At 33.7% G+C, this 19,128-nt stretch overlaps 1 protein-coding gene and 1 long non-coding RNA gene across 8 annotated transcripts in view; one reads left to right on the top strand and one right to left on the bottom strand.

The window, feature by feature from the left end:
* LOC141379990 (uncharacterized) overlaps positions 1–19,128 on the bottom strand; it is a 221,111-nt gene that overhangs the window by 101,449 nt on the left and 100,534 nt on the right. The gene's annotated exons all lie outside the window — the stretch shown is intronic.
* The window catches only part of hcn1 (hyperpolarization activated cyclic nucleotide-gated potassium channel 1), a 195,686-nt gene that overhangs the window by 82,749 nt on the left and 93,809 nt on the right, over positions 1–19,128 (top strand). For all 6 annotated transcript variants that reach the window (XR_012397168.1, XM_017352974.4, XM_021469009.3 and 3 more), the window contains exon 3: positions 13,608–13,769. Coding sequence is in view for 5 of the 6 variants with exons in the window: in XM_017352974.4 (XP_017208463.1) it covers positions 13,608–13,769 (162 nt within the window). In the remaining variant the exon portion in view is untranslated. The remainder of the gene's footprint in view (positions 1–13,607; positions 13,770–19,128) is intronic.

Here is a 19,128-nt window from a genome sequence, read left to right as displayed (position 1 = left end):
TGGGATCAAAGCCTAATGCTGTGCTCGCACCACATGCTAATAAATCACGATATTCACGCGTAAACATTTTGAGTTTACTTGTTTCATTCATGCGCCAAATTCACCTCACAATAAAAGCGAATTCACGTCATAGGCAGGGCTTCTGTATGCCTGGTGACTCTAGCTTCGTTGCTAAATTGCTAACATGGATTTTATTGAGAGAATAGCTGGTCATGTGCTTTAGGAAGGCTGAAAAACAGCTTAGATTTGTTTGGCGCCATGTCTGAGTCCACTGGATCCATTCAGAGGTGCACTCATCTCTGTGAGTTCATCGACTCCTCCAGAAACTATACCTGGATTATGGAAGATTTCAGCGGTGCTTCTGACTGAACCGAGCCCAGTTTTATGAGCTGTTGTCAGTGTCAGCAAGAGGATTTCCCCTCAGGTCACCAAAAATTTTTTTTTAAAAAAGAAACTACGTCATAATCACACCCCTACAACAGCAAGCTCATGATTGATTAACGCGGCATGAATGTCCACTTAAGTTCAGATTTTCCAACTAAAGTGATTTGCGTGTTAAACATGCAAAGCGCTCAACTCGCGCCACTTCATTCATGTGAAACGTGCCGCAGAATGCCTATTTTCGTCTTTGCCTTGACTTAACATGTAATTAAATACCACTAGATGCTTTATTCGCATCTGGTGTGAACGCAGCATGAAGGGCAGTTTCAAAGAGTGATAAAACATTATTTGTGGGGTACTTGGATCTGAAACTTCACATACACATTATAGGTACATCAAGACTTATTTTACATCTCTCATAATAGGTTCCATTTACATAAAGAAAGCAAATAAAAATTGCCATTAAGAAACATGTTGTCTAATCAAAAGGTTGTCAAATTTGCTACTTTTTAGAAATTATTACTAAAATAATAAATGAAGAATAAACAAAGTAACATACCTTTTGATTTAAAGATAAATAAATAGATAAATCTAACAGTAGAATATTAAAATAAGTAGATTGGCCACATTTGACATGTTTTACTATGCGAGTAAATACAAAGAAAAAGGCATTTAAAGGAGACCTAGTATGCAAAAATCACTTTTATTAGGGGTTTAAACACAGTTGTGTGGCAAACAGTGAATATAACCAGCTTTTAATGGTAAAAATGTATTGATTTTGTTTGTTTTTTGTAATCACACTTGATACATACAGTCTGAAGAAACACATGGATTGATATTCTTCTTTTGTACATGACAATTTCTCCCTCATTAGCATAGAACGTTAGTTATGTTTTTGAATCTGCCACTATGCTAACACATAGGCATGTGTAGCTCTGCCCTCTTTTAAAAAGACCACATTTGAATTTAAAGTGAAAGTCACTAAAATACACAATTAGGATCACAGTCCAAAAGGGGTAGTTTCAAAGAGTTATAATCAATTAATTGTGGGGTATTTGAAGCTTAAACTTAAAAGGGGCATAGTAGGTCTCCTTTAAATAAAAAACAAACAAACAAACAGTGTCATCAAGAGGCATGTTGTCAAATCAAGAGGTTATACAATTTTGTTAATTTTTTTTCAAATGTAAAAATGTAAACTAAATATCGAACTAAAATAATAAATAAAGAACAAACAAATTAGCATGAATTTAGATAAAAAAACAATAAATAAATAAATAAACCTAACAGCACAATATTGAAGTGTCACAAGTTGAAGTAGATCAATCAAGAGCTTTCTTTTGTAAGGGCGTGATTAAGACGTAGCGCCTGTTGTTGCTCTCCCAAAGAGAAATCCTTCTGCTGACACCAGACAACAGTTCATCAAACTGGGCTCAGTTCAGTCAGAAACACAGCTGAAATCTTCCATCATCCAGGTATAGTTTCTGGAGGAGAACTCACAGAGCTGGGTACACCTCTGAAAGGATCTAGTGGACTCAGACACGACGCCAAACAAATATATATGCTATTTTAGCCGTCCTGAAGCACATAAACGCAGCTATTCTCTCAATAAAATCCCTGTTAGCCATTTAGCAATGAAGCTAGAGTCACCAGGCAGACTATAACGTGAATTCGCATCTATGGTGAAGTAAATTGGATGCGTGAAAGAAGCGAATTTGATGCACAAATGAAGCAAGTAAACTTAAAATGTTCACACGTCTATTTACGTGCGAATAGCACGATTTATTTGCACATTCCGCGTCTGGTGTACACAGCATAAAGAGACATGTTGTTCAATCAAGAGGTTGTCAAGTTGTGTTAACATTTTTTTCTTTATGTAAAAACTGAATAAAATTGAACTAAATTGATAAATAAAAAATAAACAAACTAGCATAAGGTTTGATGTAAGATGCTGTAGGTGGATAAATAAATAATTAAATAAATCTAACTATAAAATATTAAAGTGAGTAAAAAAGGAATGTAATAAAATAAACAGAATTGCAGAATGTCTTGACTTGCTTATTTCTTCGATCCATGTCCGTGGCAGGGCCTGGTAGGGGTTATCTGACGCTGGTGGTCTGATCTTTTAAGTGCTGTTTGCCCTTCCACCAGTAACCTTGAGCATCAATTTTGTGTTGTTGGTTAGCATTCCCATAGTGCTTCGCCTCAACACAACATTACTGTATTGTAGATCAGAGTGGATATCCGAGTAAAAAAGAAACAAATTGAACATGCATTACTATTTAATTTATACTCCACAACAATGTCTAAAATCTATTGGATTATTTTGTTGAGTGGCATTGCTAATACAATTGAGCTAACTTTTTTATCCAAAGTGACTTCCAAAGAATTGCGGAAATGGTGCCTTTGGAGCAACCGAGGGTTAATTGCTTTGTTCAAAGGTAGAATGGGACAATAGTCTGTTGGGATCTTTGTATTATTCATTTTGATGAATCACATTCAGCTACTGAACAGCTGAACATTTAGCAAATATATTAATGTAAAAAAAAAATAGCATATATATATTTTTTTTATTTGTCAAAACTTAATTTTCCTTTTGCGATTTTTTTTTTGTTGAGATTTGTATTATTTTCTTTTTTTTTTTGCTCAATACTTTACTTTTTGTTTGCAATACTTTCTTTTATGTTGCAAGTATTTATGGCCTTAGATTGACTCCATACTCTTGGATTAATGTTTACTCACACAGCTCCAACAAGAATACCTTCAAAGGGATAGTTCACCCAAAATTTAAACATACTATCTACTCTTGCTCAATTGGTTTTACTCTTTCTGCATTTCTTTCTTCTGTTAAACACAATGTTTTTTAAGAAAAAGAAGAAGAAATCTAAAAAAAATTACCTATTGATATCCATAGTAGGAAAAAAAAACTAAAGTCGAGGGCTACAGGCTTCTATCTTTCTTCAAAACGTCTTATTTTGTGTTGAACAGAAAAAAGAAACTCATAGTTCAAGATTTAAAACAAGTAAAGGGTAAGTAAATGATGAGAGAATTTACATTTTTGGAATCTAGTCACATTCGGGTGAGGGATAAATGTAACCCCTACTGGTCTATTCATCGCCAGCCTAGCATTATAGTCGCAACATTTTTATTCTTGTTAAAGGCTTGTTTATAGTAGTTAGCCAATGTCCTAGCCAGAGAAACCTTTGTGTTTGTGTCTGTCTGGATATTGATTTGAGACCAGATTGGCTCATTAGCGTTGAGGGTCTTCCCTATGTCAGCACTTCCCGATATTGTGTTTAGTCCCATGAGGCCTATTCACAAGACAGGGAAAACCAATATAGATACAATGCTAGTCATATGTATATAAGACGCAGCCATTTTCAACGGCCAATTTAAAGGTTAATGTGTTTTGACAACATTCTTGACCTCAGTGACCTTTACAACTTGGAGGTGCTGCAGGGTGGTTTGTGTTCAGGCGATGAAGTGTGCGATTTCTGTATCGCCAGGGAAAACGCATCTTTTTGCTATTGGGTAGCAAACAGATAGCCCCTCCTCAAAACCTTACACCATTGGCTGAGCACTGTTGCTAGGTTAAACTGGTAAGCAATGGTGAAATAAACAAAAGGATGTTTAGAAATCCAGCAAAGGCAGATTGCACCATTTTTCAGTTGTAGGACTTAGTTAAATGGGATGGATAAATAGCAATATTATTCCATATTGCACAAATTCCCAACATATCTTCCAAGATTTGATGTTTTGCAGAGTAAAACAGCAGTAAATTACACATTGCAGGATTTTTTCCACCCCCACAGGGTCTTAGTTGCGTGACTAGAAAAGAAAAGTAACTACAGAACTGCAGAAATGCATTAAACTTTGATTAAACCGTTACAACCATACAACCAGGGACATACATTCATCATTCAATCATTTTCTTTTCGGCTCAGTCCCTTTATTAATCTGGGGTCGCCACAGCGGAATGAACCGCCAACTTATGCAGCACGTTTTTACGCAGCGGATGCTCTTCCAGCAGCAACCCATCTCTGGGAAAACAACCAGGGACATTAAAATGTAAATACAGTCACTGTTCATGTCATTTCCTATTTTCTTGAGGATGATGAAATATGTAAATATGGATTCAAACATCTGTTCTGATTAGAAATTCGACGCCCCCCTTACTGCATAAAGAAATACTTCTCTATCACATTACAAGCATCAAACTATGTGGAAAAAATGTGACAGTTTGGACAGTCTGTTGTGTTAACTCAGGATGACGCCTCGGCTTCTTTGCAGTAACTCAAAAATAGTGTGAGACTGCAAAAGGTCACCACACATTTCACTGTGCGTTTTGTGGAGCATAAAATGAACTTCTGGGACCATAGAATACAGTCCCATAGCATAAGCGTCCATTAAGACGCCATCAAATTCACACACTAGTAATTCCAGCCGTATGTGGGGAGCAAGAGCAATCCCATCGATTTAAAAATAGATAACAATTACCTTCGGCTTCAAATCCTACCTTAATTTGGCAGGGGAAATATTCACCGCAATACAGGGTTTATCATGCAAAACCAATGACCACTGGAGCTGGGGAAAACATTAGTCGGGGTCTTTTTTGGGGGGTAAGTATTGAGTTTCTCAGACCAGGGCTTTTATAATGAAATAACTGGCCCGGACAGAAGCGAAACTGAGAGATGTGCGAGAGTTAATGGGCTTTTCATGCTAATGCGGGATGGCTGAATTAGTGAGGGTGCCCACAGAGGCGTTCAGGAGAGAAGATCTGCTTTATTCGGAGCCAGCGCTGTTGAAACCTTTTATCCTACAGTATGTTGTTCGCTAACTACGGATGAGAGTAGTACGCTTTAACATGAGCTTGTCCGATTAACCGATGGGATTGGGCTTTTTGTTCATGCTGGATAAAAGCGATCAGCTGAAACGATCAGCTTGAACTCTGTTAGAACAAGAAATGGTGCATTGATTGAAATTATATCTGCCAAGAGTAGTGATGTAGTGTAGTATAGAAAATAATATTTAATATAAAAGATAAAATCAACATAGTCTTTATTTAAAATGAAATTCATGTCCAACTGAGCCTGGTTTCTCTCAAGTTTTTTTTTTCTTTACTTTTGTCAATTGGTGAAATTTGTTTGACGCCATTGTCGTCACTGGCTTGCTTGGTTTGGGACTTGTTTGCTGCACATCGCTGGATTTGCTCATTAGTATTTTGACTTACAGCAGTGAAAATTAAATCACACTGAACTGAAGTAAACAGAACTTCAGCTCTAAAAACTGGACTGAAACTTTCAATTTACTAGAAACTTTGTTAAGCTGCTTTGACAAAATCTACATTTTAAAAGTGCTATAGAAAAAAAGTTGAATGGAACTGAATTTACACAATTGAAAAACTATCTAATACAGTATGTACAATTTACTGAACTTAAAACGGAACATGACTTCATTCCGGGTCACGGCACCAGTTTCCCCTCTATGAACACATTTACCCCACTCTAAGTGGGATTTAAACAAGTCTTTTGCAAACTTGTATTCCAATTCACACAATTTATTATTACAGTATTAGATTATTGATGGTTATTGGTGTGATTTGTTTGTTTTTAGTGGTCTTTTGCTTAAACGAGGTTCATACGTAAGGAGGAGGAAATAATGGGGTTTGAGGCTCCCTGTATATCATGTCTGTTTAATGAACTCTTGATATTCTAACGATAGTATAATCATACAGTATACTGTTTTACATTTTGTGACATTTTAAATGTACTTTGAATCTTATTTCATAGAGAAGTTGCATGTTGTTATTTACAATGTCTACAAATTATAGAGCTACTTTCACATTTAATTTGGTTTTGAGCAAATAAACTTCTATCATACTTTTTTAACATATTGAAAGACCAGCATATACACTACCGGACTAAAGTCTATCCAAGTTTTAGGAACAAAAAATAATAGTTTGACTTCTAGTTGATCATTTGGTATCAGAAGTGGCTTATGCTTATTAATAACGTCATCTGGAATGGCAAAGAAGAGTTTTTGCTGGACTCCCAGAGTTTATCAGGATTCTTTGGATTAATCTTCATTTTCTTCTACTACATCTTATCCCAGACATGCTCCATAATTTGATTTCTGGTGACTGGGTTGGCCAATCCTGGAGTATCTTGACCTTCTTTGCTTTCAGGAACTTTGATGTAGAGGCTGAAGTATGAGAAGGAGCGCTATCCAGCTGAAGAATTCTCCTGTGGTTTGTAATTTAATGTGCAGCACAAATGTCTTGATATCTCAGGCTGTTGATGTTGCCATCCACTCTGCAAATCTTTTGCACACCGCTATACTAAATATAACCCCAAACCATGATTTTTCCTTCACCAAACTTGACTGATTTCTGGGAGAATCTTAGGTGTGGGCTCCAATAGGTCTTCTGCAGTATTTGTGATGTTGGGAAGCAGTTCAACAAATGATTCATCTGAAAAATCTACCTACTGCCACTTTTCCAAACAATCAACTAGAATAGTCAAACTATTATTTGTTGCTCTTACAACTGGGATTGACAACAAGACTTTTGTCAGGTAGTGTATTACAATATTATATTTGTGCATATACATCAGATTAGTCAGCACTGAAGTCAAATCTAGAGCTAATCTAACAAAACAACTTACAATAACAGTCCAAAAATTAGTAGCCCTAATTTATATTTTAGGGAAAATATTCAATAAAGATTTTTAAAAAGAGCAAAACTCAAGAGAAACACAAAATATATGTAACATTTTTTTGGAATTTTGTATATATATATATATATATATATATATATATATATATATATATATATATATATATATATATATATATATATATATATATATATATATATATATATATATATATATATATATATATATATATATATATAACATGAATTTAAATGTGTTATCTTTCTATTTCTGAAGATATTCAGTGACTAAAATATTATTTTAATAAATATATATGCTTCATTTTCAAAATTGGGGGTGGTCATTTATATACACTCACATGACTGGGGTAAAATGTACTTTATTTGTTTTTTAAATAGTCTACGAAAATGTCTTAGTCTATAAAAATAAATAAAATGTAAATTGCATGACTTTATTTAGTCGACTACAAAGAATACAGCAAAACAAAGCAAGAAAAAATGTCCCTCTAACTATTTCACACATACACACACCCAATCCTTCTCATCCCCTATCCATTTCTCAGTATAATTTCACTTCATTTAAAATCGCCACTGCTTCCGTCTTGCCAAGCCTCAATTGATTTTTTGGGAAATTCAAAGCCTTTCACCTCTCCAAGTCTGTGTTGTGCCAGCATCGGGTGTAGTTTGCATATGACTAATCTTCTGCCGTGTTTATATGTAATCTCATATCATTTCAAGCCATGTGCCCTGTTTTCTATCTTTCCTCTCTCTTGGCTCCTGGCTGCATCTCTCTTGTGAAACACAATCCAAATCTACCTTTAAACACATGCAAATATCCACTAAGACAGACAAGGACTCTTGCAATCGTGTGTAAGAGCACCTAATGTTACACATAAGTGCCTGTGGGCGTTTTTTTAGTGCTTCTCAACTGGTGGGTCGTGACCAAAACGGGTATCACGTCTGCTCTATAACAATGCAAACAATGAAATGCAACTTAGCATAAAACTGTGCATATTTATAGTAGGAAAATAAGTATTTTTTTAACGGGGAATGAGAATATCTCATCTCATGAGTTTTTGAAGTCAGAGGTTTATTTGGCCTGGTGGTTGTTCCAATCTGGTGACTCATACTTTTCATTTTATTTATGCGTTTGAAAATTTGTCAAGTTTCTCATTCGATTTAAACTCATACACAAATTGTTCATATTTGTCAGTGTACTTGATTAAGCCTGGTAAATCAGATTTCTCATGTTGTTTATGTGTTTATAAAACTGGAGAAATTCCCATTTGATGCAAATTCATCTGTAAATTATGATTTTTTTGTTAGTACAATGAGTCAAACTTCTGATGTTGTTTATGCATTTACGAAATTGTCGATTTTCCCATTTTATTTGCAAATAATGAATATTTGGCCGAGTTTTTGTTCTTTATTTGGTTATGGATTTTTTAAATTGTCAGATTTCCTATCTGATGCAAATTCTTTGGTCACTTAACAATAAGGTTTCGTTAGTTAATGCGTTTACTAACATAAACTAATTATGAACAATACATGTACAGCATTTATTAATAATAGTTCAACATTTACTAATGCTCTATTAACATCCAAATTCATGCTAGTTATCATTAGTTAATGCATTGAGTTTACAAGATCTAACCATAAACAAATGTATTTTCGTCAACAAACATGAAGAAATACTGAAATAAATGTAATGTTTATTGTTTGTTCATCTTTGTAAATGCATTAACTAACATTAACTAATACAATCTTATTGTAAAGTGTTACTTATTCATTTTTAAATGATAAACGTTTGATCCGAAGCTTGTTTTGGTTTGAAAAATCATACTTCTGGAGTTGGTTATTTGCACAACTTTCACAGTTTAATTTTCATTGAGACCTTAAAATTAATTATTCATCTGCATAATGTTAATTAATTGCAGTTATTGCGTAAGCAAGCATAAGCTGGTTTAAGATGGTTTATGATGGTCTCATAGCCTGGCCAGGCTGTTTTTATATGCTGACAAACAACCAAAACCTCTCTAAAGCTATAAGACCAGCAAATAATCTGAATAATTTGAATTGATCTGGTTTAAGATTTTATTTACACACATGCATGCATGCTCATTGGTTTGGGATGTTTATGAGGACTCTCCATAGGCTTAATGTATTTTTTGCTGTAAAAACCATTTGTTATATTGTCTTACCCTATCCCTAAATCCAACTGGAATTCACTGGTAACCTATGGCAGATTTTGAATATCAAATGTAGTGGTATCACGATACTGGAATTTGCAACTTCGATCTAATACCTTGTAAAAGAATTGATATTCAATATCATTTCAATACCATGCAGGAACAAATTCAGCAACATTAAAATACACAAGTGAAGTAAAAAAAGATTAAAAAAAAAAATTTAATGCTTATACCAGGTACTGTATATCAGCAGTCCTTAAGTCCAAAAGACAATAAATTACAAAGAAAAAAATTAGTCAAATTTCATTTTTTTTTTCTAAAACAAAGAAAATGTTTTAAAATCTTAATATTATTCATCTTCAAACAAAATGTTTAAACAACTTATTATTTATTTATTTGTTTGTTTATTTATTTATGGTGTTTTTTAAAATAGTTTTAATTTTGATTCTTTATATTTATATTTTAAATAAACATATTTGTTTTAATACTTAAAAAGTAAATAAATAAATAAATAAGTAAATAAATAAATAAGTAAATAAATAAATAAATTTTTAAAAACATTCAGTAAGCATTTCTGGTTTCAGTGAATTACAAAAAGTAATAAAGTAACAATATCTTACTATTAATAATTATTCATCTCCCTGCTAGTGAGAAGAGAGCGAGAGCAAGCCCAGTGCCAATACTAACCAAAAGCAAGATTGCATCATTTTAAATAGTTTGGTATCGACATTTATTGATATTGTTTGATATTGTTGACAACACTAGTCAAAAGACCCCATTTAGTATGATTTGTAAGGATTTAGAATCATGAGGAAATACTGTAGGCAACCACATGTCACACGTCATGTGTGTAAACCACATCAACATTATAATAGACAAATAACACCATCTGCATGTAGATCACAAAACCAGTTATAGGGTTATTATAAAATTGAGACGTGTACATTATTTGAAAGCTGAACAAATAATGCATGAGCTATGTATTATGTAAAAATAAAATGCCTTCAAAGTTGGCCAAATTATGTTCTTAGCAATCCATTTTACTAATCAAAATGCAAGTTTTGATATATTTACTGAAGAAAATTTACAAAATATCATAATGGAAGGTTACCTTTACTTATTATTGTAATTTTAGCATAATTTAAAAATCAATTATTTTAACTAATAAATATCAGTTTTCGATACTATTTTCGATACAATAGAAAACAAATTACGCAACATTAAAGTATGCAAATTAATTAAAAAAGTAAAAAAAAAACTAAAACATGCTTATACCAGGTACATCAGCGGTCCTTAAGTCCAAAACACAACAAATTACAAAATAAAAATAAAAATAAATTAGTGCAGTTATTCCCAAAAATATACCCATATTTCTAAACCTAGGAGCACAAATAATTACAAAAAAGACAAGTAATACTGAAGTATTAAATCTAGACAGAAACAGGTGAATTTCCACTAAATCTGAACCGCACTAAATCTTTCCACAGACTGTGCCATACAGCAGAGCCAGTAGAGGAGCACTGCGGATTGTAGAACAGCCCTTTTTCATTGCAGTTGTATTGGTGCAGAGCTATTAAGTTTGAGACCTTTTAGTCTGCAGAGATGAGCAGGAAACACATCTTCTCTTCTCTCCTGTTGACTGTTGTAATTGTTTTGAATCCTCCAGGGCAGTGACTTGACACTCTCTGAGACGCTGTGCTCTTGTGATGTTTTTCGCTCTATTCTCTCAGCATTATTAGCTATATAAATCTACACAGGGGTGAAAAGCCACGGCATTCTCAGATCTGTCTACATAGCAGTTCAGATATAACATCACATGGGATATTAAGGGAGGTTAGAGCTGGACACAAACTACTTTGGAGGCCGATCTAGTAGATTTTCAGTCTTGCCTTTAAGTTATTATCATTTTTGTGTGTGTCTGTGTGCAAAAGAGCAGTGATTCCCAATCTTTTTTTTGCCGGAGACCCCCTTTTCCCCCCAGAAAATATTGTAAGGCCTCCACATTTAATGATATTATCGCGCATATAAGTTTGTAGGTGTGTGTATATATATATATATATATGTATGTATATATATATATATATATATATATATATATATATATATATATATATATATATATATATGTTTTCAAACAAACAGTATGTTCATTGCTATATCTAGATATGTTTATGCATAAATATTAGCCTAATGTAAAATATAAAAGCATAACATCAGTAGGCCATTTGTATTGGGTACACCAATACTGGGGCAGTATTGTAAAATTAGTGGCTAAGTCAGGGACTATTTGCTTCGAGATATTGATAAAACCATAGTTCAGTTTATAGGTATTTCCTGCATTATTCCCTGCAGTTTCCAGTGCTTAGATCATTACCAAGCTGTCTTTTTTGTGGAGGATGCATTACAAATTAGTCAATTTTTTGGTCAGCCAGGGGATAAAGATAAAATGAAAAAAAAAATGAACTAAGGCACATGATTGTTATCCTTATTGTCCACTGCTAAAAACTTTTAAAAATATGACGCGACCCCACACAGAGCTTGCTGAGGCCCCCTTGTGGGCCGGGATCCCCCTGTTGGGAACCGCTGCAATAGAGAATGTACAATGCACTCTATATATGTTTATTTTTGTTTAAGCTTGATTTATGTATTTTTCAAAATTGTATATACATTTTGTGCAGCCCTAATATATACAGGGCTATATTAGGGCTGCACAATATATCGTTTCAGCATCGAAATCCCAATGTGCTAATCTGCAATAGTCAAATTGGGATTATTATTGATCAAAAACTACTACAAGAGAGCTTTATGTGCTGCAATTACAAAACACAACAGCAAATCATAGAATATATAGAAATATAAGCACATTTTGCAAACTAATTAAGAATACACATGCATTTTCTCATAACACATGCAAATAGCACAGAACACAAGGGAAATGTTACAAAACCGTAAAGGACCTGGCTGGGATTTGCTTGTTGTGCCGTGCCATGTGCTTATTGTTTAGTGAAGTTGGAGGTGATCTTTGAATTACACAATTCCCTTGTCTTTTGTATGTTGTCAGCCTAAATAACCATAACATACATAGCTGGGTCTATCACATTTTTGGGACAACATTTCCTTTGGGTCAACATCTCCTTTCCTTTCCAGTGCAATTATTTAATCTATTATTTTCATCTGCTCCTTTATTCAATTCTTTTATTTTGTATATTTTTTGATAATTTTGTATATTTTATGCAGATCCTACTAAATTATTTCAATCAATGTAAAATTATGTACTTACGTATATAAAATAAATAAAATGTAAAAAAAAAAAAAAAAAAAAAAAAAAACACAGAAAAAAAAAACATTGCAATGTCAGTTTTTTCCAATACCGTGCAACCCTAATATATACAGTATATGATAATTCAAATATTGCAATTACGTTCTCCAACCTTAAATAATGTGCGCAAAATAAATCAATGAACAAGTGTAGCATAAAATAATAATTAAATGTTGGTAAAATCTGTTACTTTAAGTTATATATTATATATTTTTTTTTTCATTTTATCATTTTTTCAATTATATTTTACTATTGGTTATTTATTATGCATTGTTTGTTAGTTTATTAAATTAATTTAATAACTTATTAATTTATCAATACATTTATTTATTTTTTGTATTTTGAAGTGTCGTTTAATAACTGTCATAAAGAAAAAAAATAAATAAATAAGTAAATATTTTTGTTTAATGTTTATTTTTTTTCAGTCAACATTCATTTCAAGTAACAAAGTTTTTAGTTTTCTGGTTTTAGTTTTAGTAAATTACAGTAAAGAAGGAGTAATCAATGGATATATAATTTTAAATACACCTCGAGAAGGCAAAGAACAAATACTTGTGATATCCACAATATGTAATGTTCTTACAAAATATTTGTCAGTTGCAACACATTACATCATCCAGTTTGAATCATTCACCGAGGCTTTGCATGCAGGAGATCATGTGTATATGGATGTAAATGACATGGGCATATCTAATAGCTAATAGTAACATGCGCTAGCTACCTCTGGAATTTTTTGAAGCATATTTGCAAGTCAGTTGATCAACATCAGCCCTGGTGAAGCACACGTTTATGTAATCTTTGAGATTACACTGAGCAGTGAAGACTCTGGCAATTGTCCCTGAGATAATATAGTTACTGTTTGAACTTAACGCATTTATCTCGAACTATGATTAAACTAACTGGAACTACCTGCCCCACACTTTCAAGCCAATCAGAATCAAGAATTTCAACAGATAAAAGAATAGTCCTGATTAAATGTACAAAAACCATAGATTCTTAAACAAAACCATTAACGTTATTATTTTTTTTTTGTCTTTGTGTTCCTCAGATCTTTCATATGACGTATGACCTGGCGAGTGCGGTGGTAAGAATCTTTAATCTGATTGGCATGATGCTGCTGCTCTGTCACTGGGACGGATGCCTGCAGTTCCTGGTGCCGCTCCTGCAAGACTTCCCTCCCGATTGCTGGGTGTCGCTAAACGGTATGGTTGTAAGTATCCAAAACTTTTCAACACTCTTTCTGGATGAGGTCAGAATGCTCTTTTTGATCAGTGCGTGAGAAAAACGATTTAGTGGAAATAACATCTAAATGTTTAACTGTTCTACATTAAGAAACTTAGTAATGACAGTAAATACATGCTGCGTTCACATCGTCTCAGAATTACCGTAATTACGAGGTGACAACTCTCAGCATCACGGGACTCGGAAATTACTCATTTCTATGGCAACTCTCATGGATCCAAGGGTGGCTTTGTTGGTTATGACAAGAAAATAGTTAATCACTACAGAAATTCACCTCCTGCAAAATACAGAAGCAACTGAGCACCTGGTAATAATAAAATGGCTTATCAGACAAGTGTATTTATAGCTGGGAAATATCTTGAAATGTCTTGAAGTAGCCCAGTTTTCATATTCAGCTGTAGAAATTTGATTTTGTAAATATGCAGGGTAACGCAAATTGTATCCTCTTACATTCTTCACAAATAATCAAGTGAACATGCTGCAGCTAAATGTGGTTGTCAGCTCTAATTTTAGTGCTTATCTTCTGTACGCACAAAATTCAATAATTCAGAGGACAACGGCATTTTAAAACTAAATCGCTTCCTGAAAAATGAAGGAAGAGACAAATTAATTGAATAAAAAAATCATTGGAATGTGTTTGGAGCGAGAAATCACAAGGGAAATTGTTTTTTGTGTTGAAAGATTTTGCTATAAAGTGGCAAACAAGACCAAACCAAATACTTTACATTGAAAATATTAACAAAATACAGATGAAGTCAGAATTATTAGCCCTCCTGAATTATTAACCCCATGTATATTTTTTTCCCCAATTTCCCCAGCGGAAAGATGATTTTTTTTTAATATAGTTCTAATAACTAATTTCTAATAACAGATTTATTTGACCTTTGTCATGATGACGATACATAATATTTTAATTGATTTTTTTTTCTTTTTCAAGAAACAAGTATTTAGCCTGCTCTACCAAATAATTGACCAATTATAATTTGTCTGTTTTTAATAATGACTGTTAAATAATGAAGTAAGAATGTTTTTAATAATGGTTTACACACACAGCATTGTTGGTTTACAAAAAAAAAACAAAACAAAAAATAACCAAACATAATCTTGTTGCTGTTTTTTGGTTTTATTGTAAAAAGATAGCATGTTAATTGAGAACCTGAAATATTTTATGACACACCTTATAAAATAAAGCTGATGTAGAATTCAAAAATGTTTTATTTTGAAAATATATATTAATAAATTGGTCTTACACTTCATATTTTTAGATTTTTCATAGTATATGTATTAAGTCCGGTACTTTTACCATAAACCGACATATCAACCATTTGGTAGATGTTGATATTTTAGAAATTATTGTATGTGTTAATGAAAATGCATTGACTGTGTTAACTAGGAACATTAGGAGTTCTTCTTTGTGGTGTAGTTAAAGGGTTACAGCAAAGAAGCCAGTCGGAGTTTAGAGCTAAATATTAAGCAGTGTTTGCATGTCCTTTATGGCATAAATCATTAAAATAAATGTAAAATAACAATCATTACAAGTTGATTTAAAAAAAAAAAAAGCACCTTAATTGTTTTACATTTTGTGATGTTTCTTCAATTGAATAAAAATCTATTTTCCATTCATATATTAGCAAATATTTTGCTGTGTTTGCATGTCCTTTACTGCATAAAATTAATTAAAATAGAAGTAAAGTAACATTCATTATAAGTTGATTTCAAAAAGCACCTAAATAGTTTTGCAGTTTGTGATTTTTCAGCTAAAAATACTGTAAAACTCTTGTTCTTATCTCGTTCTCGTGAACCCAAGCTCATGTCTCGTTGAATAAGCAGCTCATCACACCCCTACTTTCTAGCATATGGGCAGAGGACACAAACTAGTCAGACAGTAATGTGTGAATTGTGGAGAGAGCTAAATCTAAAAAATAAATAAATAAATAAATAAAAAGTCTGTATTTTTTTAGTCAGTGTACTTTTTTGCTTTTATTCTTGTCATAATAAAATATATATTTGTAGAGCAACCCATGTTCTGTTGTCATTAATATTTTAAACTTTAATAGAACTAGTAGAACGTTCCGATATTTGAACAAAAGCAAGTGATGCATCAAAGTCTGATTTAAAAAAAATCTTGAATGGTTATAATTTGTTTTTTTTTAAATAATTTATAAGAGTAATTAGTTAAAACAATCTTCAGTAATATTGATGATATAATGTAGTTCCAGAAACTTCCTACTACTCTGTTCAACCCTCTGATTTTGCGATTGATTTCTTTTGACGGATGCTTCAAGTATAAAGGCCTCGTCCATTTCCTGAGGTGTGAGCACACTCAGCGGAGGTCAGGTGAAAGTATAAATTAGCCTTAAGGGGCCGTTCACACAAAATGCATTTTTCCTTTCCAATGCACTACTTTTTTATTGTTTCCTATGTAAACACGCGCTTGACAGACGTGCATACCTGCCAACACTCCTGTTTTTCCTGGGAGTCTCCTGTATTTCATACCCATCTCCCGCCACCCTACAGTTTTGTCATTTCTCCCGAAAAACTCCTGTAATTTCAACCATTTCCCCCCATCCAACCCCACCCCCTCGTCCTCAGCATTTGGTACAGTCTGTGAAAACCCCGGGTCGGCAACATTGGTATAGGATCCGATCACAGCAGCTGCCTGAAACACGCTTCATAGTACAATTACTAACACGACAGTACACAGTACCCAGTTCTCTCCACCTCACCTCCGAACCTAACCCCCCGAGTCTCCCAGATTTTCAGGGACAAATGTTGGCAGGGATGCAGAGGTGTGATCTTTACACTCATGTCTCACATCTTTTAGAGCACAGCACACGTGGGTGCCATGTTTTTTAGACGCTGTGTCAAGTTAAAAGATCTACAACATGCAGCGGCACTCATCACTGTCAGTTCCACAGCAGTGGACCAATCAGAAGAGCTAGGAGGCGGGTCAAGCTTTGTAAGTTTTTGTTTATAGGCTCTCTCAGTGGCTGTACCCGGATACTCTTGTGCTTTGCGTTTTTTTTTTTTTTAAACATTCAGAAGCTTTGCGTTTGGTGTGGAATAAGCCCTAAAACCGTTAAACTAGCCTTGTAAGACCTCTTTAAATCAATGAGGCAAATTTCTTTGGAATCGATTGTGAAATTTGCAACGTATTGTTATATTATTAACTATTAGCAACTTATTAAAATAGTTTCTGCGCTACTTTTGTTTTTGGAGTACGCAATCGAAAGAAGAAAGTAAATGCAGCAACCTACAGCATATGAATATTTGGAGTCGCCTGTCCCATTGCTGTTAAAATCCAAGAGGCGCTGGGCAGAACATTTTATACTTGACCTTTATCAAACGAGAGCTGTTCAGCTAATCAGGACAGATGGCTCGCTGTAGTCTTTCACCGCACATCATGTTGGTGCTAAATGGATGTTAAAATGCCAAGATTATTACTTTTTTTCCTTCCCTACGTCCAGCTTTTTTACGAATGATTTCAACTCACATTTCGGGTCAACTTCATGTGCTGGTAAAAGCATTAGGCTTTTTTAGTTCAAGGCCAAGCATGTCACGCTGTTTTATGAAGTCAGATTTTACCATTAACAAAGATTTTGCATTTGAGACTTTGAGATCAGCAGCAGACGGCTTGTAAAGGGGCATGTGCAGATCTCTTTGCATATTCGTCTGAGCCTGTTAGCATGGCATCACATTAGGTAACAGTCTTGGGTGGTGGAGGGCTGATTGGGCTGTTTGGCGTTATGCAATCACATCCCCTCAAGTGCTACGGGGCTCAATCTAACTTTTGAGGTGATTCTGCAAACCCCTCGGCTCTTACCGGGAATCATTGATATTCATGTTTTGAAATGTGGCATAACCTCCGGCTATACTGAACGTGACATTTCTACCTAATTAAAGACGCTCTGTGATGAGCAATGTGAAAATTCAAAGCCTGTTTTTAATCTCAGAAACCTTTTTACGTCATATGCTCTACTTGCGTCTTCACCTAAAACAATATCAAAGCTTTGTCTTTTGTTATAGTGGTAATGCTTAGAGAAAGTGACATAACCGTGCTCTAAATATGTGGCTTTTTTGTTTAATTCTAAGCATCCAAAATACAAAAATCATTTCTCATCTCTTGTCTTTGGTCTCAAAGCTAAAGAAGAGGTCAAACGCTTGTGGCGATTCACTGCAGTTTGATGCGATAGGAGGTTGAAATTGGCCCTTGTGGCTCTGATTTGAAATACTAGCCTCAGGTTCCTTATTTTTTGCCTTTTCAGGGAGAAAGAGAACTGTTTTAGCACACATGCATACACATATACACATATAAGATCTTTTACAAAACGTAGTAAGCTGCATATCTTGGCATTTTAAGAAATCACTGAAATGACAGACTTTTATTTAAATACATAAAAATTAAATTTGTATTATTTGTACATAGTTTCTTGCACAGATATTTTACAATTCTTAAAACGAGAAGCGACAAGCTTAGACAAGCAAAACATTGTCTTGTTTTCAGAAATAATATCTTCAAAATTAAATGAGTTTTTCCTTAAAACTGCCAATTGGGTAACCAAAATAGTCTTATTTCAAAGATTCATCTGCTTACACCATTGTGCTCATTTTAAGGAAAAACTCATTAAATTTTGACTCAGTATTCCTGAAAACAAGACAATAGTTTTGCTTGTATAGAAAATGCTTCTCGATTTAAGAATTTTTAGATATTTAGAATAGTTAAAGGACAAAAACTAAGAGTAAGAAAAGCATTTTTTTTTTGCAGTACAGTGTATAGGTTATTTTAAAATACTTCTTACTCTACAGTATATTTGTGGCGTGGTGTGTATTTACCTGTATTATATTATAAAGTTGTCATATATATTTAGAATTCTGAAATGCATGGTGCTGCGTGGCGCTGCATGGCACAACGCGGCGGGTCACCAAGCAGCGCTTTAAGTGTGCGACCCCCTTTAGGGGGTCCACACTGACTTTTTTTGTTGACAAGAAAAAAAGAAAAGTAGTGCGCTTTTGTCACTAGGCAACGACTGGATCAGCTGGGTATTGTGCAGGAGTGTTGCTTTTGATATTAATATAACCTTAATATTTAATAATATTGTGATATTCAATATTTGTGAATTTATAACTCATTCACAGCTCCGGTTAACTCAAAACAGCAACCAAAAGTCTCTCCTTCATCTTCAAAAACTCTCCATTGTGGTCTTGACAACATAAACACTGCATGCACCTTAACATAGTATTAATAATAATGATAATGATAACAATAGTAATAATAATAATACTTGAAAAATAATAATAATAATAATATTTACAAAATAATAATAATA

Source organism: Danio rerio, chromosome 21 (genome assembly GCF_049306965.1).
Source record: "Danio rerio strain Tuebingen ecotype United States chromosome 21, GRCz12tu, whole genome shotgun sequence".
Taxonomy (NCBI): Eukaryota; Metazoa; Chordata; class Actinopteri; order Cypriniformes; family Danionidae; genus Danio; species Danio rerio.
Note: the sequence above shows the minus strand (reverse complement) of the source record. Positions and strands in the feature narration are given on the sequence as shown.